The sequence below is a fragment of the Carcharhinus amblyrhynchos genome, chromosome 35, assembly GCF_965287045.1.
Source record: "Carcharhinus amblyrhynchos chromosome 35, sCarAmb.v2.hapA, whole genome shotgun sequence".
Taxonomy (NCBI): Eukaryota; Metazoa; Chordata; class Chondrichthyes; order Carcharhiniformes; family Carcharhinidae; genus Carcharhinus; species Carcharhinus amblyrhynchos.
Window position 1 is genome coordinate 13,217,202 of NC_137358.1, and position 21,493 is coordinate 13,238,694.

General features: G+C 44.5%; 1 protein-coding gene across 1 annotated transcript in view; it reads left to right on the forward strand.

Moving 5' to 3' along the window:
* Window positions 1–21,493, forward strand: part of LOC145361800 (glutamate receptor ionotropic, NMDA 2B-like) — a 255,399-nt gene that overhangs the window by 205,354 nt on the left and 28,552 nt on the right. The window contains exons 3-8 of the mRNA XM_080217780.1: window positions 3,973–4,087; window positions 5,389–5,594; window positions 10,870–11,038; window positions 13,770–13,923; window positions 16,934–17,059; window positions 19,920–20,149. Of these exons, the coding sequence (XP_080073906.1) occupies window positions 3,973–4,087; window positions 5,389–5,594; window positions 10,870–11,038; window positions 13,770–13,923; window positions 16,934–17,059; window positions 19,920–20,149 (1,000 nt within the window). The remainder of the gene's footprint in view (window positions 1–3,972; window positions 4,088–5,388; window positions 5,595–10,869; window positions 11,039–13,769; window positions 13,924–16,933; window positions 17,060–19,919; window positions 20,150–21,493) is intronic.

Here is a 21,493-nt window from a genome sequence, read left to right on the forward strand (position 1 = left end):
ACTCTGGAAGCCTGTTCTATTGCATGTACGTTTCCTTTCTAAAGTGAGCTTGGATGACAAAAGCAATGTTTAAGAGCCAGAATCATGAAGAGACAATGGGGAGGTGGTGGCATAGATGTGGTGGTATTGTCACTGGACTAGTAATCCGGAGACCCGGGTAACGCTTTGGGGACCCGGGGTCCAATCCCACCGTGACAGATGGTGCAATTTGAAATCAATAAAAATCTGGAATTGTAAGTATAATGGTAACCATGAAACCATTGACGATTGTTGGAAAACCCATCTGGTTCACTAATGTCTTTTCGGGAAGAAAATCTGCCATCCTTACCTGGTCTGGCCTACATGTGACTCCAGAGCCACACAATGTGGTTGACTCTCAACTGCCCTCAGGCAACTAGGAATGGGCAATAAATGCTGGCCCAGCCAGCAACGCCCACGTCCCATGAATGAATCAAAACAATTTAAAGAAATACTCCTCAATATTGTATAGGGATTATGGATTGTAATGTTGAGTACAGTGAGGGAGAGGGGATCGTAATATTACACGCATAAAAGCAATATAGGCAAGAGTGTGCAGTGTAGAGCTGATTGCAGCACAAGGGAGCTGGTCTATAATGCTGAAGGCAGTGGCAAATGGTGTTTTGCATTGCTTACACAGGCCTTTTCCATTGTAAATGAACCTAATTGCACCATTCCCCTGGGGTTTGTATGGATAGACCACCTCAATCGTAACTAGGAGAAGCTAGGTTAAAATTTTTATGGGGAAAAGCTGACGTCGCAACAGTGAACAACGATTTGCAAATAAGAAGTTCATACAAATTTTTAATAAAGTGAAAAATTGTATCAAATCGATTTCCGTAAAAATAAGACCAGAATATATAACAGTGATTGTAACCTAGTATACCCCGGGAGAATGGGATGCGTTCATGTCAGACATATGAGTTCACTCTGCAATGGAGCATTGTCAGGGGCTTAATCCGCCCAGACTTCACTCATTCGGTCAGTGAAGTGGAAGGATCCCTGAGGAGATTCCTAGTGGCGCTAACTGCTTCACTGAGCTTCCACGCTCGGGCTTAATCGTTCACTTTGTGCTTTGGAAGCGCTGTTCTCTGTCAAGTGCGTTGTGTAACATAGAGCTGTCAGCTGTGACTCAGTAGGTAGCTCTCTTGTCTAAGCCGGGGAGATTGTGGACTTGAACCTAACCCAGAAAACTGAGCAGGCCAACCTGCCTGGTGCAGAGCTGAGGGATTGCTGCCGGGTTCAAGTGGCAATAACGCACTTCAAAAGAGTTTCTAAGTCAATGCCCTCTCTGGCTTCTAAGGTGGGTCTTAAACACTGTGGATCCTAACCACACTGCTGCCCCACAACACCAGCAACTCGGGTTCGATGCCCAGTTTGGATGATTGTGCAGAATTTGCACCTATCTGTGTGGGCTTCCTCCCACAGTCCGAAAGATGTGCTGGTTAGGTGTTTTGGCCATGCTAAATTCTCCCTCAGTGTACCTGAACAGACGCCAGAGTGTGGTGACTAGAGGATTTTCACAGTAACTTCATTGCAGTGCTAATGTAAGCCTACTTGTGGCAATAATAAAAACTAAACAAATTCAACAATTCAGTGGCACTATTTTATAGAACAGCAGGTGAATTCTCCTCTGTCCCTGACCAATATTTATCCCTCAACCAGTTATAATGTTGCTGCCTGAGAGATCTTGCTGTGTCCAAGTGGTCTGATGCATTTCCTACTTTGCTACACTTCCGAGGTACCTCATCGGCTGTAAAGCGCTCTGGGACTTCCAGAGTCTATGAAAAGTGCTATTCTGATTTGTGAGTCTTGCTACAACTTGCTGGGTAGAAAAATTCTGTCTGGTTTTCCTTATCAACCTTCTTCAGTCTTGATTTCCTCTGAAAATTGAATCTTTCAGCGCAAAAAATAATTTAATTGGCCAACCTCATCATGCCTTCCAAACCAGAATCACCTAATTTTGCTTCATCTGTAAAATGCAGGGATCTGGTCAAATCTGTGCAGGGATATAAAGGAATAGTTCTGAAGAAGCATTATCCTGACTCAAAACGTTGGCTCTATTCTCTTTCCACAGACACTGTCAGACCTGCTGAGATTTTCCAGCATTTTCTGCTTTTGTTGTATAAAGGAATAGAGTTTGGGTTCTTCTAGAAGCATGCTAATCGATACTCCTCTATTATTTTTGTATATTCTAGCACAATAATGTCAACCTGGTACATCTGTCACTTGTTAGAGTTTGAAGTACTTCAAATCAGCTGGCAATGCTTGTGCAGTCGATCAACCTAAGGAGGGGGGGCGGGGTGGTGCGTGGTGCGAGGGCCTAGTGGTATTAGTGCTTAGACTGTTAATCAAGAAACTCAGCTAATGTTCCAGTGACCCAGCTTCAAATCCTGTCACGGTAGATGATGGAATTTAATTTCATTAAGGACAAGAATCTGGTGATGGCCATGAAACCATTGTCAATTGTTGGAAAAACCCATCTGGTTTACTAATGCCCTTTAGGGAAGGAAATCTGCCATCCTTACCTGTTCTGGCCTGGATGTGACTCCAGAGCCACAGCAATGTGGTTGACTCTCAGTTTTAAGTTTAATTATTAGTAACTTACATTAATATTGCAATGAAGTAGGAACGGTTTGAAACATTAAGCTTGTGGAGTAGGCCAAGATGATGTAGAACCACTATAAATATGTTGCTTGTTCTTTCAACCTGGCTCATAATGGGCCTCTGGACTGTTGTTGCTTGTATTTAGACCTGCACCATAGGCAGCATTTGTACTCTACACTCCCAGAGTATGGTTTTGGATTTTCTTGCAGGTTAATAGGCAGCTCGGGAATAACTATAGCTTCAGTTACTCCAAGCACATATCCAGCTGTAATCTCAGAGTGCATTCTTGTTTCCATTACAACACCAAGACCCTGTCAGAGAAACTGTATTACAGTGAGGCACTCTGAACCTCCTGCAGGGCGAGTGTGCTAGTTAGATTAGTCATCATAAACTTGGGGAGGTGGTCTGATCCGTCACAGGTCTCCATTCTCTGCCTTTGAGATATCAGGCAGGTCAGAGCATGCTAATGCTAATTTTCCCATTGGGCAAGTATTTTTGCAACACAAAGATGTTCTCTCAGTAAATCCCTTTGCCCCTCAACCTCCTTCTCTTCCTTTTAGTGCCTTCATTTACAACTTACTTCTCTGACTAAAGTCCAGTGGTATTACCACTGAACTAACAATCCACACTCCCAGAGTAATGCTCTGGGGACTCCAGTTCAAATCCCGCCGTAGCGGATGGTGAAATTTGAAGTCAATAAAATTTTGGATTTAAAAGTCTAATGATGACCATGAAACCATTGTTGATTGTCATAAAAACCCATCTGGTTCACTAATGTCCATTTAGGTTAGGATCTGGCCGAAGTGACTCCAGACCCAGGGCAATGTGGTTGACTTTCAAATACCCTCTGAATTGGAGGGTAGTTAGGGATGGGCAATAAATGCTGGGTCCAGCCAGTGACATCCACATCCCATAAGAACGAATATATTAAACAAAATCTCCTTCATTGGTTCGCTGTCCATTTTGTTTCATCTGCAACAGACCTCGGGCGCGATGCCAGGCGCGGTGTGTGAAAAAAGAGTTGTTGGTTGTACGGGGGCGCGGGTCAGCAGCTAATGGCTGGTGCAAAATCAGACTTGCATATTTTAACAGGCAGGGTGCAAGATTACTGAGCGGAGTCACCACGCGACTGGCCTGTAACTAGCATCACGCAGTAAGGCAGTAAATGCTAACTGCAGGCCCTAACCACAAGAAAGGCCAGCCCACGGGTTCCTGTGCTGAATAATGGTTTCTCGAGAGCATCTAATTGTAGTGCTTTGTTATGTACCCAGTGATGACTACAATGAGCACGGATAACCCCGCATTCGAGATATTAATCTTCAACATTTTTTTCTCTTTTTGTTGCAGATACCTTATGAATGTAAGCTTTGAGGGGAGGAATCTCTCTTTCAGTGAAGACGGGTACCAGATGCATCCCAAATTAGTCATAATCTTACTTAACAAAGAGCGAGTCTGGGAGAAGGTAAGGATTTCTGTGACTCTTTGCAAAGAATGTTTAATGTTTTATTGAAATATAGAGGAAGTGTGTGTATGTAAACCAGTTGTCATAGAATTGAATCACTACTGTGCAAAAGGAGGCCATTCGGCCCATCGCGTGTACATCAACTCTCTGACAGAGCATTTTACCACCCCCCCCCCCACACCCTATCCCTGTAATCCCATGTATTTAGCATGGCCACTCCACCTAACCTACAAATCTTTATACGCTAAGGGGAAATTTAGCATGGCCATTTTACTTAACCTACACATCTTTGGCCACTTCGGGGAAGTTTAGCATGGCCAATCCACCTAAACAGCACATTTTTGGACACTAAGGGGCAATTTAGCATGGTCAGTCCACTGAACCTACACATCTTTGTGAACTAGGGAAATTTAACATGGTCAATCCACCTAACCTACACATCTTTGGACACTAAGGGACAATTTAGCATGGCCAATCCACCTAACCTGCACATCTTTGGACACTAAGGGGCAATGTAGCATGGCCAATCCACCTAACTTGCACATCTTTGGACTGTGGGAGAAAACTGGAGCACTCAGAGGAAACCCACACAGAGATGGGGAGAACATGCAAACTCCACACAGTCGCCCAAAGGTGGAATCGAACTTGGATCCCTGGCACTGTGAGGCTGCAGCGCTAACCACTGTATCATCTTGCTGCCCATGCAGATGCAGGGCTAATTAACAAGCACTTTTCACGACATCCGCACTGCCAGCCTGTGAAATGGTCATCTCAATGGGTGCGTTTGACAGTGCAAATGAACAAAGAACTGGTGTGAGGCTTCTAGATAGCTGTACATGTTGAATGTGTCCTGAGCAAAGGCCTCCACAAGCAGCGCAGTTGTGGAGAGTTCATAACAGGGTGAGGGATTCCTGTCCACACTGATAAGATCACCCTAAAAATTTCTAACCTCCAAAAGACCATCAGCTGAGTTTATGCAGGCTGTCCACATAATCTAACTCTCAAAATCACTCTAAATCTAGCCTGAGGTCCTTCCTGTGAAATGTTCATTCAAGACTCTGCTTGCCTGTACAGATGTAAGTAAAAAAACTCACAGCAATATTTAAGTGGGATTTGGGAGCAGGATTTCCATCACTGATCTCTGAGCTGATCAGGATTAATTTGCCCCATGCTTCCTTGAAGATTAGTGATATAGAGGGGAACCTGTGAATGTAGTAGGACACGTGCCTTCCACTGTGTTAAAAAAAAACTGCTGCCCTACACCGTGCTTAGATGACTAATTCTGATTTGTTTGCCTGTAGGTTGGGAAATGGGAGGCGAAGAGGCTGACGATGAAGTACCACGTCTGGCCCCGGTATTACTTGTTCTCAGAGTCGGAGGAAGAGGATGACCACTTGAGCATCGTCACCCTGGAGGAGGCGCCCTTTGTCATCGTGGAGGACGTCGACTCCCTGAGTGGAACATGCATGAGAAATACGGTGCCATGCAGGAAACAAGTCAAAGCCACGTAGGTTTGGGCCAACTCACCCCTCTTTGTGTTTCAAGCAATGCCTCGCATGTGCCAGTGGGTAAGAAAGCAGCCAGGTGAAGATCTGTCTCTTGTAAGGCAAAACATCAGTCAAATGGGATATGAATGGCCATTTTGTGCTCAAGGCAAATTTCTATCCTATTGTTTGTAAGGGCCCCAGGTTCTGCTGTGTGATGGAGAGCTAATTAGAATATTTAAAATATGTATAGATTTTTCTTGGGTGTGGATGAATATGAGATAGACCTGGAATATGGCACTGAGGTAGAAGATCTTCCATGGTTTTAGTGAATGGAAGAATAAGCTTGAAGGGAGAGTTGCTAACCCTCCTGGTTGAAATAACTCCTCAGGGGCTGACATCCCTTCACTAAATTCCCCTTATTTAGTTGTCTCAACTCATAAGAGTGCCTCAGATACAAAGTCAGAATCCAGAGTGTCAGTAGCCCTGACAGCCTCAATATATACACAGACCCCCGATTGGGCGGGCAATCATTACATCAGTCAGGGAGCTCATATTCCAAGAGGCCAACCTCATGGGACCCATTGAGGTCATTATAGTCTGGAGGCTCCAGCAACCGCAGATCAATCCCCCAGGACACTGCCGTGCATGCAACCTGAAGAAAAATCATCAGGTAGTAAAAAGAAAGAACCAGAAATAAAAATATTGAAAATGGCAGAGGGGCGGAGACTGTTTGACCGACAGTTAAGCTTCATCCAATTGGGTAATGAATCTTTTTGTTTTCTGACTGGCGTAGGAACATTCAAAGCTACAGGCCAAGTGCTGGTAGGTGAGGTTAGGTGGGAGTTCAGGTATTCCTCGCGTGTCAGTCAGTGTAGACTCGATGGGCCAAAGGGCCTCTTCTGCACTTCATGATTCAATGGTTCTATGAAGGCAGTGAGTCACAAGGATGGACGTGTTGGCTGACTAACAGCTGGAGCGTGGGGCAAGCATTACGATTAAATCTCCAGGAATACATTTCCTCAACGTTAGGCAACCCTACTTGAAGGGCTGAATGGCCGACTCTGCTCCTAGTTCTTTTCATTTCTTCTGCTCTGATATAATGGCATTATCATAGAACAGAGGCACTTACACAATCCAGATTAAATCAAGGAGATTGTAATGCAATTAAATTTCTCATTAGCTGTTCCATGATGTGTCTGCTAGAATCCCTTATCACCCTGCAGTCAATGAAGATTATCTGCACAAATGAGAGCCTTGTGCCTCTGGTCATGCTAAATTTTTTCTCAGATCTATTAATCCTGCAGATTGTTGCATCACACCCATGAAACGCAGACAGATTGGAGAGGATTCTGCCCCCAGGGTCACTTAACAACAGCAGCCAGTTAAAACCAGTACAACTGAGAGACTGCTTCACCCAATACGAGTGCCGTAGAAACGGTCGGGAAAAGAGCACCCTCCATTGGGTTTGCCTTCTACCTTCCTGGTATTCACAAGATAATCATAGAATGGAATCACAGAATCCCTACAATGCAGAAGGAGGCCATTCAGCCCACCCAGGCTGCACCAATAACAATCCCACCCAAGTCCTATCTCCAATACCCCACATATTTACCCTGCTAATCCTCCTGACACCAAGGGGAAATTTAGCATGGCCAGTCATCCTAACCTGCAGACCTTTGGACTGTGGGACAAATCAGAGCACCCAGATAAAACCCAAGCAGACACGGGGAAAATATACAAACTCCACACAGTCACCCGAGGCCGGAATTGAACCCGGGTCCCTGGCGCTGTGAGGCAGTAATGCTAACCACTGTGTTGACATGCCGCCCAGATGATAATGGAGTTGTTGGTGCATCAGAGCAATCAATCTCTACTAATTAGCCCTCAGACACGAGGGCGAGGGAAACCTCATTTGTAGAGGGGGTTAATACCACAGACTCTGAACTGTCTATTCCTGCCCAGGAAAGCTGCCCTAATCTGCACATCCCAAAATCCTCAAATTCCAGAATGTTATTTTTCCACTAATCTAATTTTCATTTGATTGAATCAACACCAACTATTTCTGTCATGTCACTGTTAGGAGGAACTTGTTTTTTCTCATTCATATGTTGGACATGGCGTCACTGGCTGGCACGGGGAAATGTGGTGGCATAGTGGTCAACATTGTTGCGTCGCAGTGCCAGAGGTCTGGGTTCACAGTGCCAGAGATCTGGGTGTGCAGTTTTGGTCGCGCACTTGCGAAGGATATATTGGCCTTGGAGTGAAGAGGAGGTTCACTGAGCTGATACCGGAGATGAGGGGGTTGGCCTAAGAAGAGAGACTTAAATAGACTGGGTCTGTACTCGTTGGAGTTTAGAAGGATGAGGGGGGATCTTATAGAGACGTATAAGATAATGAAGGGGATGGATAGGGTAGAGGTAGAGAGATTCTTCCCGCTTAGAAAGGATAGCAGTACTAGAGGACATAGCCTCAAGATAAGGAGGGGGCAGTTTAGATCAGAGTTGAGGAGGAACTTCTTCACTCAAAGGGTGGTGAATCTCTGGAATTCTCTGCCCGTTGAAGTGGTGGAGGCCACCTCGCTAAATATATTTAAGTCACGGGTAGATAGGTTTCTGATAGACAGGCGAATTAAGGGTTATGGGGAGAAGGCGGGAAAGTGGAACTGAGCCACTTCAGATCGGCCATGATCTTATTGAATGGCGGGGCAGGCTCGAAGGGCTAGATGGCCTACTCCTGCTCCTATTTCTTATGTTCTTATGTTCTTATGTTCTCAATTCCAGTCTCGGGTCACTGTCTGTGTGGAGTTTGTATGTTCTGCCTGTATCTGCGTGGGTTTTCTCCGTATGCTCCAGTTTTCTCCCACATTCCAAAGATGTGCAGGCTAGGTTGATTGGCCATGCTAAATTGACCCTAGTGTCAGGCGATTAGCAGGGTAGATATGTTTACAGGAATAGGCCTGGGTGGGATTGTGGTCCATGTAGACTAAATGGGCTAAATGGCCTCCTTCTCCACTGTAGGGATTCTATGATTTATTGCCTATCTCTAGTTGCCCTTGAGAAGGTGGCGAAGTGAGTGGCTTGCTCAGCCACTTCAGCTGGTAGTTGAGAGGCAACCACATTGCTGTGGCTGTGGAGTCACATGTAGGCCAGATCAGGTTAGGATGGCAGATTTCCTTCCTTAAAGGAAGGACCGGATGGGTTTTTCTGACAATTGACAATGGTTTCATGGTTACCAGTAGATTCTTAATTCCAGATATTTTTTATTGAATTCAAATTCCACCATTTGCCTGTCCTCAGAACATTAGCTGAGTTTCTGGATTAATAGTCTAGCAATAATGCTACTAGGCCGTCATTTCCTTGCTCCCTTCCATCAATTACCAAGTTACTTACTGAAATATTGGTCAAAACTTTAATCGGACTCTCTTGCTGAAGGTTTCTGGCCTTTCCCACTGGCGGGATCTTCCAGACACATCCCTGGTGGCACTACTTCCAATCCTGTTTAAGACTCACACCAAAGACTCTGAAGTGTTTTGTGAATTTAGCCTAGACCCTAAGTTTTACATTTGAATTTGGCACCGGTGAGAGGAAGGTGTTTCACTCCAGGTGTGATTCAAGTGACCCACTGGGAAGCCTTTATCAAATAAAGCTATTTAAGAACACAGTTAAAATATAACAAAAAGAATTAGCAAAACTTTTACCAACTACAAGACCTAAGCATGACACAGTATAACTCCAAACAGCTAGCTGACTCTATTGTTCCAAATTAAACACCATCCCATAGGAACACCATATTCTTCAGACTTGACACAAATACAAGTTTGCTCATGTGATGCTGGATCCTTCAGTTTTGCAACACTGACAGACAGAAATCCAAACCTGCAGTTTCCAGAGAGGGGTAGATGCTCAAGATAGCCAAACTTCAGAGAGGTCAATTTAATCGCTGGTGACTTCCAGTCTTCTGACTCCAGAAAACAGAAACTCCAACTCCAGAGAGGGGGAAAACACGACTTCAAGCATCTGAAAATTAAACCAAAAACTGAAGTGCACTGTGAAAAATAGCTGTCCCTCAGTAACATGAATGACCTGTCAATAATCCTCAAATCAGGCTCTACCCAGCAATCCCAAGGGGCCATTAAAACCACAGAACACTGCAATAGTTCAGATTAAAATCAACATGATATCAATTACACTGCCTTAATAACAATAAGGGACATTGGCTCCAGTCAACACAGTGCCAGCAAAACATCCTGCAGAGAAATATGATTAAAATACATCCTTTAAAGGCACAGTATCATACAATCCACCATTGTAATGCCACTGTGAATTCAATGGAATCCTCCTTTATATGCTCCTACTCGCTTGAGGGGACACTCTGCTGTAGAAGCAAGAGCAACACCTAGGCAATCCCCTCACAATACCTGATTTGCTCAGTACATAAACTGTTCCAAAATAATAAGAGGATCTGAATCTTATCTGACAATACTTTCTGAAGTGAATTTCTGATTATTTTTTCTCTCTGTGTGGGGAAGGACTGGCCAAGTCCCCTGTTGGCTGCCTTCACTGAATTAGACAGTGAAGAGCAAGGAACCGAAGATCTTATACTAGATTATCCGATATCTGTCATGCCCTTGAAGTGGCGATGGTTTATTTGCGAAGCAAACAGAATCTTTCTCAGTGCGTGGGCAAGCAAGATGTTAATCATTTCTAACACTTAAATAGATAAGATGCCAAGCAGTTTTTTCCGCTGATTGCTGAGTGGAGTTGCTTGCTTCAAGCATCTGATTACCGCAGAGCGCTTCCTTAATATCTGAGGGAAGGTTGTTGGAATGGACAAATAAATAACACGTTGGTTTTGTTGTTGTGGTACAGGATGACATTTTTTTTCTCTGCTGAAAGGTGGGGTAGAGTGGGGCAGACAATGCTTAGGAAATGGAGAAAGAAGGGTTGAAACTAGGAGGTGAAAACCCACAATAATGCAACAGACGGAAACGGCTCAGTGGAGAGGAATTTGAAGATGGGGATAGATAAATTTCTAACTTTATAAAAGGGATAAGGGGAAATGGGGAACAAGTAGGGAAGTGGATTTGAGACTAAGGAGAGATCAGCCATGATCTGATTGAATGGCGGAGCAGGCTCAAAGGGCTGAATTGGCCCACTTCTGCTGCTAATTCCTATGTTCCTATGTTCTGAGTCTCTGAAGTATGGAGACAGTGTAAGTGATTTCAATCATCTCTGGATGAGCCTTCAACAGTTCTTCATGAATACAAACATTTGTTTTGTTTTTCCTTGCTCCCAGCAATGAGACTGAAGGAGGAATCTATATCAAGCGATGCTGTAAAGGATTTTGCATTGACATTTTGAAGAAAATCGCCAAGTATGTCAAGTTTACATATGACTTATATTTGGTGACAAATGGAAAACACGGGAAGAAAATCAATGGGACGTGGAATGGCCTGGTTGGAGAAGTAAGTCAACCCTCTTTGATTGTTACAAAATGGAACCTATTTTTTCCTTTATTTTATCACGGGATGTGAGCGTCAGGGGTTGGGCCAGCATTTGTTGCCCATCCCTAATTGCCCTTGAGTTGAGTGGTTTGCTAGGCTCTTTCAGAGGGCAGTTCAGAGTCAATCACATTGCTGTGACTCTGGAGTCACACGTAGGCCCTCTGGGTAAGGATGGCAGATTTCCTTCCCTAAAGGACATTAGTGAACCAGATGGGTTTTTACAACAATTGACAACAGTTTTCAGGGCAGTATTTTCCAGCCCTTCCTTCTGGCATGATCTTCCAGTACCATCGAGATTGTGGCCCACCCCATTCCCCCCAAAGATGCTGACGGCAATAGCTGGGGAAAACCAAGAAAAATCCTAGCCATGGTCGCTACTACTGAGATGGCTTCAATCCAGACTTCCTTGATGTAAATTTAACTTAAATTCCTCCAGCTGCCATGTTGGGATTTGAACCTGTGTCCCCAGAGCATTAGGCTGGACTTCCCCACTGCTAATCCAATGATACACCCACCAGCTTCCCATTTATTATCGTAATGGATGGTATGGTGGCGCTGCTTCCTCACAGCACCAAAGGTCCTGGTTCAATTCCTGCACATTCTCCCCCTGTCTGTATGGGTTTCCCCCAGGTGTTCTGGATTCCTCCCACACTCCAAAGGTATGTGGGTTAGGTGGATTGGCCATGCTAAATTGCCCCTTAGTATCCAAAGATGTGCAGGTAAGGTGGATTGGCCATGCTGAATTGTCCCTTAGTGTCCAAAGATGTTCAGTCTAGGTGTATTGGCATGCTAAATTGCCCCTTAGTGTCCAAAGATGTGCCGGTTAGATGGATTGGCCATGTTGAATTTCCCCTTAGTATCCAAAGATGTGCAGGTTAGGTGGATTGGCCATGCTAAAGTGCCCCTTAATATCCAAAGATGTGCAGGTAAGTTGGATTGGCCATGCTGAATTGTCCCTTAGTGTCCAAAGATGTTCAGTCTAGGTGTATTGGCATGCTAAATTGCCCCTTAGTGTCCAAAGATGTGCAGGTTAGATGGATTGGCCATGCTAACTTGCCCCTCAGTGTCACAGGATGTGTAGGTTAGATGGATTGGCCATAGTAAATATGTGGAGTTACAAGAATAGGGTCAGGGAAAGGGCCTGGTTAAGGTATTCCAGACTTGGTGGGCCAGATGGCTTCCTTCTGCAGGTGTAGAAGTATAGTTATCATGGCATTGGGCTGTTAACTTAATGGATGCAGGTTCAAGTTCCCCTTTGCTATGTTCTGATGTTATACACGTTATTTGTGAGGTGGGATTACACAAGGTTTGTAAATATCCTGATGACGATTAAGGTAAAAAAAAGTCGTCCATTAAAAAAAACTTTAATAATAGTTGTAGTGGCGAAGTGCAGCTGAGCAAATCCAAGTTCACTGAAGGGCTGTCTAACAAATTGTGTAGCATTTAGAAACCATGCCCAAGGGGAGGGGTGTCACCTAACTCAGAGGTGGCAAGTTCAAATCCTACCAAGGCAATTTCAGAAATCCAATTCAGTAATTTGGTAATTTCTGAGTTGGCACAGGGCAGGATAACCACAACAATACTGATGGATTGTTGAAAACAAATCTAAATGTTTCCTTAATATAGATTTAGATGAGAAAAGATGGGAGGAAGCTTAACTGCAGCATAAACACCAGCATTGACCTTTTGGGCTGAATGGCCTGTTTCTGTGTAATCCGAGAATGATACTGTGGCAGGTGGTTAGTACTGCTGCCTCACAGCACCAGGGACCTGGATTCAATTCTGGCCTTGGGTGACTGTCTGTGCAGAGTTTGCACATTCTCCCCATGTCTGCGTGGGTTTCCTCCAGGTGCTCCTGTTTCCTCCCACAGTCCAAAGATGTGCAGGTTAGGTGGATTTGACATGGTAAATTATCCCGTAGTGTCCAAAGGTGTGTAGATTATCAGGATTAGCAGGGTAAATGCGTGGAGTTACAGAGATAGAGGTGGGGGGTGGGCCTGGTTAAGATATTGGAGATGTTTGTTGGAGAGACGGTGCAGGTCACATGGCCTCATTCTGCACTGTAGGGATTCTATGATTCTGTGTTGTGTTCCAAGGGACCAAATTTCACAGCTGATCTGATGTGTAACCGAGCCAGTTCAAACCAGTCCTTCTAGTGTACAAAACAGCATGGCAAGTTAAAGATAAAGGGCTTTATTGTTTCGAAGCTTAAATTATAGAATCATAGAATCCATACAGTGCAGAAGAGGCCATTTGGCCCATCGAGTCTGCACTGACTCTCTGATAGACTATCCCTCCCTCCTGCTCTATCCCTGTAACTCCACACGCTTACCATGGCTAATCCATCTAACCTGTACACCTTTGGACACTAAAGGGGCAATTTAACATGGCCAATCCACCTAACCTGCACAAGTTGGACTGTAGGAGCAAACCGGCGGACCCGGAGGAAACCCACGCAGACACGGAGAGAACGTGCAAACTCCACACAGATAGTGACCCAAGGCCGGGATCGAATCCGGGTCCCTGGTTCTGAGAGGCAGCAGTGCTAATTACTGTGCCACCATGCCTCTTAGAGTGTGATTATTACCAACATCTGGGAACCAAGAAGCAAGAGGCAAGAAGTACATGGAGCAGATTGTAATAGTGACGTTCCAGATGTTCACCTTTTTAAACATACTGTTTCTCTTGCCAGGTGGTACGGAAGCAGGCACAGATGGCGGTGGGCTCGCTGACCATCAATGAAGAGCGATCGGAGGTGGTGGACTTCTCAGTGCCCTTCATAGAAACTGGGATCAGCGTTATGGTGTCACGGAGCAATGGCACTGTGTCACCCTCTGCGTTTCTGGGTAACTACTGATAGGCTTTAGTCTGTGGGTCAAAGTTCAGTGAACCTCCAGTTTGTTTGAGTGGTTAAAGGCCATACTAACTTGGGTAATCTCAGGTAGATGGATGGAGCAATTCTCTTTAATACGAGTTAATTATGATCATTTCACTTGATAACTGCCCACCTTTACCCATCACCATCCTCAGAAATTTCAGAAAACTCATGTGTATCGCTCTTTGAGTCAGCTCGGTTCTGAGTTTAAGTCCCACTTCAGCACTTGGACAGAAAAAACCCAAGGCTGGCATTTCATAGATACAAAAGTCTGAGGTCACATACCAACCAACTCAAGAACAGCTCTTTCCCTACTGCCATCAGACTTTTGAATGGATATATATTAAGCTGATGTTTGCACCCTAGCTATGACTGTAGTACACATTCTGCACCCTCTTCTTTCCTTCTCCCCTATGTACTCTATGAATGGTATGCTTTGTCTGTATAGGGTACAAGGAACAATACCTTTAATGTATCCCAGTACTTGACAATAAATTAAATCAAATCAATGCAGTATAGAGGGAATGGTGCTGCTCTGTAGGGGGTGCTGTCTTTTAGATAGGATTTTAAAATAAGGCCCCATTTGCCCTCTTAGGGAGAGATGAAATATCCCATGGCACTATTCTGAAGAATAGTTGGAGAGTCTAGCATGACCTGGCCAATATTTATGCTTCAGTCAACATTGCAAGATTGGATTTTCTGATCATTATCACATTACTATTTGTGAGAGCTTGTTCTGTGCAAATTGGATGACACATTTCTTACATTGCAGCAGTAACCATACTTCAAACGTATAATTGGCTGGAAAGCATTTTGAGGCATCCACTGATCATGAAAAGTGCAATGATAAATGCAGTCCTTCCTTTATATTTACCGGCTTACATTTATCCAGACAATGTTGTCGCTACATTGACGCAGATGGCCCTATTCTCCAGCAGCCACTGAAATAAATTTCTCTTCTTGACCTTGCATGCCCCGTTTACCCCCCCCCAACCCCAAATCACTGCCCTGCTCCAACTCCCCCCAGATACCGTTTTCTTGCTTGCTTCATTTAGCACGGCCTAGGTCAGTGTCAGCACCAATCATAATTTGGGCATCATGATTTACTGGATGAGAAATCTTCCCTATCAGGGACACACCATCAAATCCATTTCAGAATACTGAGATGAGGGTGTTCACACTGCGGGTTTAAAGGACTACAATGGGAACTAGGTTGAAGAACTCCATTCTATAATGTGGACTAGGTTGAAGGACTTCATTCTATAATGGGGGACCAGGTTAAAGGAGTCCAGGCTTTGTGAGTGGAAAATCATGTCTCTCAAATTTGAGTGAGTTTTTTGAAAGGGTAACCAAGAAGGTGGATGAGGGCAGTGAAGTAGGCATTGTCTACGTGGACTTTAGCAAGGCCTTTGACAAGGTACTGCACGGTAGGTTGTTGCAGAAGATTAAATCTCATGGGATCCAAGGTGAGGTAGCTAAATGGATACAAAATTGGCTTGATGACAGAAGCCAGAGGGTGGTTTTCGAAGGTTGTTTTTCAAACTGGGGACCTGTGACCAGTGGTGTGCCTCAGGGATTAGTGCTGGGTCCACTATTATTTGTCATTTATGTTAATGATTTGGATGAGAAAATAGGAGGCATGGTTAGTAAGTTTGTAGATGACACCAAGATTGATGGCGTAGTGGACAGTGAAGAAGGTTATCTCAGATTGCAAGATCTCGGATCTCGGATCTTGATCAGTTGGGCTAGTGGGCTGACAAATGGCAGATGCAGTTTAATTTAGATAAATGCTAGGTGATGCATTTTGGTAGATTGAACCAGGGCAGGACTTACTCAGTTAATGGTAGGGCGTTGGGGAGAGTTACAGAACAAAGAGATCCGGGGTACATGTTCATAGCTCATTGAAAGTGGAGTCACAGGTGGACAGAGTAGTGAAGAAGGCATTCAGCGTGCTTGGTTTCATTGGTCAGAATACAGGAGTAGGGACATCTTGCTGAAGTTGTACAAGACATTGGTAAGGCCACACTGAGAATACTGTGTACAGTTCTGGTCACCCTATTATAGAAAGGATATTAGTAAACTAGAAACAGTGCAGAAGAGAATTACTAGGATGCTACCAGACTTGATGGTTTGAGTTATAAGGAAAGGCTGGATAGGCTGGGACTTTTATCTCTGGAGCATATAAGGCTGAAGGGTGATCTTTTAGAGGTCTATAAAATAATGAGGGGCACAGATCAGCTAGATAAAGGTAGGGGAGTCTAAAACTAGAGGGCATAGGTTTAAGATGAAAGGGGAGACATGTAAAAGGGTCCAGAGGGGCAATTTTTTCACACAGAGGGTGGTGAGTGTCTGGAACAAGCTGCCAGAGGTAGTAGTAGAGGCAGGTACAATTTTGCCTTTTAAAAGGTGTTTAGACAGTTACATGAGTAAGATGGGTATAGAGGGATATGGGCCAAATGTGACAATTGGAACTAATTAGGGGTTTAAAAAAAAGGGTGGCATGGACAAGTTGGGCCGAAGGGTCTGTTATCATGCTGTAAAACTCTATGACTCTATAATGGGCAACTAGTTTGAAGGACTCCATTCCATAGTGGGGACTAGATTGAAGGATTTCACTCTATGGGGTCTCAGTTGAAGGACTCCGTCCTATGGGGACTCCATTGCATAATGGGAGTTTGGCTGAAGGCTTCTTTTCCATAATGAGATACGTAACAAATGCTGGTGACCTCCATACCCCAAATTCAAAGTACTCCTACCTCGGCCGAACTGTACCTCATCCCATCAAAAAGTCTCAACCTTCTCTCTTAAGATGCAGCCCATGTTTGTATGGTTAAAAAAAAAGTAGCGCTCAACTCTGCCATTCAGTTTCTCAAGGAGACTCACTGTGGAACTTTCTGTGATGGCACTGTTTTGGAGGGGAGGGGTTAATGTCTGAAGTCTTGAGGTTATGGACTCTAACACTTTGCTTTTCAATGCCGCAGAGCCCTTCAGTGCAGACGTCTGGGTGATGATGTTCGTCATGCTCCTGATTGTCTCGGCTGTTGCAGTTTTTGTCTTTGAGTACTTCAGCCCTGTGGGATACAACCGGTGTCTGGCTGATGGAAGGGGTAAAGTACAGCTTTCTTGTCGATGATCTCTCACCCATCCACTGAACCTGTATATAAAGCATAGACTTGACCCTGAACCCAACTGCAAAGTGCCAATAAACAATTGCTGCATCACTTTTATAGACCATACCTGAGGCGATGGTAAAACGATTGAAATCTCTTACTATCCAAATCAGTCAAGCGAACTCTACAAATTAATTCCAATTTATAAATAATCATTAGGCTCTATGTTTTATTTATTAGTGTCCCAAGTAGGCCTACATTAACACTGCAATGAAGTTACTTTGAGAATCCCCCAGCATGCATAGTCTACCCTTTGATATGGGCAGCACGGTGGCACAGTGGTTAGCGCTGCTGCCTCACAGCACCAAAGACCTGCCTTTGATTCCTGCATTAGGTGCTTGTCTGAGCTTAGTCTACATATTCTCTGCGTGGGTTTCCTCTGGGTGCTCTGGTTTCCTCCCACAGTCCAAAAGACATGCTGGTTGGGTGCATTGGCCATGCTAAATTTCCCTCAGAGTACCCAAACAGGCGCTGGAGTGTAGTGAGTAGGGGATTTTCACAGTAATTTCATTGCAGTGTTAACATAAGCCTATTTGTGACACTAATAAATAAACTTTGAATTAAATTCCATCGCTCGAGTATGTGCTTTTTTTCTGTATAGCACAACTTGAACCCCGAGATTGTACTCCAGTCTGTAACTCACTCCTGGGTTTATTTTATTCTACACATAATCCACCCAAACCTCCAGTTACATTCCAGCCATTAATCTGGAGCATCTGTTGATTCAGTTGAGCAGTTTTTATGATTAGTGTGTTTTGGAAATTATCTCTAAATTTGGAGTGAATGTAGGGTGTCGTGTGACTTGCTGTTACACTACCTGACAGTAAGTCTTGGTGGTTTGTTTCTTAAAGATTAAAGGAAGGCTTAGGTTGTTTACTGGGAAGAAGGTACAAGGTGTTTATACTGGACAACAATGGCAGCAGTCTCTGAGTTTACAAATGGATTGATGCTAAGTCTCCCAACATCCCAGAAAGGTGTTGAGGGTATCACAGTTGTGCTGTGAACTGCCCATTTACTTCTAAAATGAAGGCAATAGGATCAAGTATAGCTAATCTGTGTGGTCAGCAGAAAGAAAAGACTACTTGACCAGCCAAATGTAGGACGAGATGGTCTCTAGTTAAAGAGACATATCCTGCAAGGTTAGTCCAGGCATGGCAGAGAGAAGAAGGAACATTAGAATGGGCTTTACTGGTGGTGGTGAGTTAGGAAACTCTACAAAAACTGAGGAAAGTGCTTGGAGACAGTCACTCAAAGTTACTACTCAATGGAATGTGAATATGCAAGCAACTACAGGTTACTGATGTAAGGACTGTAATTCTGTGGAGAATGTGATGTGTAATAGAATGTGATGTGTAATGTGTAAACATTGCCTGATTTGGGCCAAAACATTGTGTGATTTCAAGAAGAAATTAGATATAGCTCTTGGAGCTAAAGGGATCAGGGATATGGGAGGAAGGGGGGATCAGGATATTGAATTTGATGATTAGCCATGATCAGAATGGATGATCAGCCATGATTGTGGCTAATCATCAAATTCAATATCCTGATCCCCCCTTCCTCCCATATCCCTGATCCCTTTAGCCTCAAGAGCTATATCTAATTTCTTCCTGAAATCACACAATGTTTTGGCCCAAATCAGACAACGCTTTGGCCTATTACACATCGCAGGCTCTACAGGCTCGGAGGGTCGAATGGCCTCCTCCTGCTTCTAGTTTCTATGTTTCTATGTAAGTATAAAAGGGGAACATTCCGTTCTGTGGTTTAAAGTATAAGATACCTATAAAAAGGAAATGAGATTTGGTCTATAATATTACGTTTTAATTTGTTGCAATGAAAGTCTTAAAATATAAAATTTGGTATCCCCTTCAGTTGCCACTTGGAAGTTCAAACTGTTTTGAGGTCTCCACAGGCTTGTGACTCTGTGATGACATCCCAGCCTGTAACATACTTCTGAGTATCTGTATTCTATATATAATTCACCCATGATTACATTCCAGCCTCCAGCTCAATCCTGAATATCAGCTCTTCTTTATATAATCAACCTGAACCCCTCGATAATATTTCAGGCTGTAACTGATCTGTGTCTGCCTCTTTGAATAATTCTTATGAGGAACTCACTCCTGGCTATCTATTACTCCACTTATAACCACCCTGGGCCTCCTTAGTTACCTGGAACTCATGCCCAAGCATCTGTCCCTTTGCTGAACCAAGAGTCACTGAGGTACTTGGAATACTTAGCTGGTCAGCCAATAGTCAAAATCTAGTGCCTGGCTTGCTAGCTGGTTTCAAGCTTAGATGAGCTCTCTCATGCTCCTGGTCTCTGCCATTGTAAATATTGGGTGAGGGTCTGATCAAGCTTGGATTGATTTGTGCACCATGATACTGGGCAAGGAGCCAAATGGCTTCTGGCATTCATGGCACAGTGGTTAGTACTGCTGTCGCACAGCACCAGGGACCTGGGTTCGATTCGTGGCTCGGGTCACTGTCTGTGTGGAGTTTGCACATTCTGGGTTTCCTATGGGTGCTCTAGTTTCCTCCCACGGTCCGAAAGACATGCCAGCTAGGTGCATTGGCCATGCTAAATTCTCCCTGACTGTAAGGTGCTGGAGTGTGACGACTAGGGGATTTTCACAATAACCTCATTGCAGTGTTAATGTAAGTCTACTTACGATACTAATTTCTTAAAGCCAGTACCCTTGCGAGACTCGTTGGTTGGGCGGGATGAGGTTTGGGCCAATGAGAAACTCTTGTTGCAGCCCTCAAGCCTTTGAACTTTCCCCTGTGTCTTGTGCTGCAGAGCCGGGAGGGCCTTCTTTCACCATCGGGAAAGCCATCTGGCTGCTCTGGGGCCTTGTGTTTAACAATTCTGTGCCAGTCCAGAACCCAAAGGGAACAACGAGCAAGATCATGGTGTCGGTGTGGGCCTTCTTCGCTGTGATCTTCCTGGCCAGTTACACAGCCAACCTTGCTGCGTTCATGATCCAAGAGGAATACGTGGACCAAGTATCAGGATTGAGTGATAAGAAGGTAAGATTCTAGCCACCTCAAACCATGATAAAAGTGAATGGCGGAGCAGGCTTGAAGGGCTAAATGGCCTACTTCTAGTTTCTATGATCTAAAATGACTGAGTGACCGTTCCAAATAACATCGCTGATTCTACAACAGAAAACCCATTTTCCTTCAGGCTTTTATCTGATAAATTATTATGTGTGAAATAATTATTGTCACGTGGCATTCATTGTTTTTTTAAATTGCGTCTTTGGTACATTGCCATGGTTCAGTTGAAACACTTTCTGTGCAATTGGCTTCACCATTGGGATGTGGTGGTGTAGCGGTGTTCTCACTGGACTAGTAATCCAAAAGCCCTGCCTAATGCTTTGGGTTCAAATCCCACCATGGCAGCTGGTGGAAGTTAAATGTTTAAAATTGAATTAGTTTCTGTAATGGTGGCCATTACTGATTTTTCTGAAAAATCCATTTGTTCACTAATGTCCCTTTAGGGAAGAAAATCTGCTGCCCTTACCTGGTCAGGCCTACATGTGACTCCAGGGCCACAGCAACGTGGTTCACTCTTAAATGCTCTAGCAAGCCTGCACTGACCCTCTCAAAAAGCACTCTACCCAAGCCCTACCTCTGTCCTAGCCCCATAATCCTGTGCATTGTTTAATGCCAATCCACCTCATCTGCACATCTTTGGACACTAAGGGACAATTTACCATGGCCAATCCACCTAACCTGTGCATCTTTGGACTATGGGAGGAAACCGGTGCACCCAGAGGAAACCCAGGCAGACATCAGGAGAACATGCAAACTCTGCGCAGGTCAGAACTGAACCCTGGTCCCTGGTGTTGTGAGGCAGCAGTGCTAACTACTGTGCCATGCATATCCCATGAAAGAATGAAGAAAGTGTGATAAGGAGCATGGACAGGAATTAGCAGAGATTGGGGAAATGTTGTGCCTCTGTGAAGAATCACAGGGCAGAATTTTCTGATCCCTTCCTGCTGCTGCGAGCAGCTGGCCCTGCTGCTGGTGATCCTCTGCAGCTGGTAAATAACACAAAACATGGCTGACATTGACAGGACTGGAAGATCCCCTTGTTGGCCAATGGATTGAGGTGGGAGGTTGGGGGAGGGGGTGGCAGGGTGGGGGATTCCAGTGGAAAATCTCTCCCCTAGAGTTAATAGGGGAGAGACACCATTGGAATAGTTGTAACAGAATTCGCAGGGTTGGAAACCCATATGATCAGGTGCAACACGGGGCGGCACAGCGGCACAGTAGTTAGCGTTGCTGCCTCACAGCACCAGGGACCCGGGTTCGATTCCTGGCTTGGGTCACTGTCTGTGTGGGGTTTGCACCTTCTCCCTATGTCTT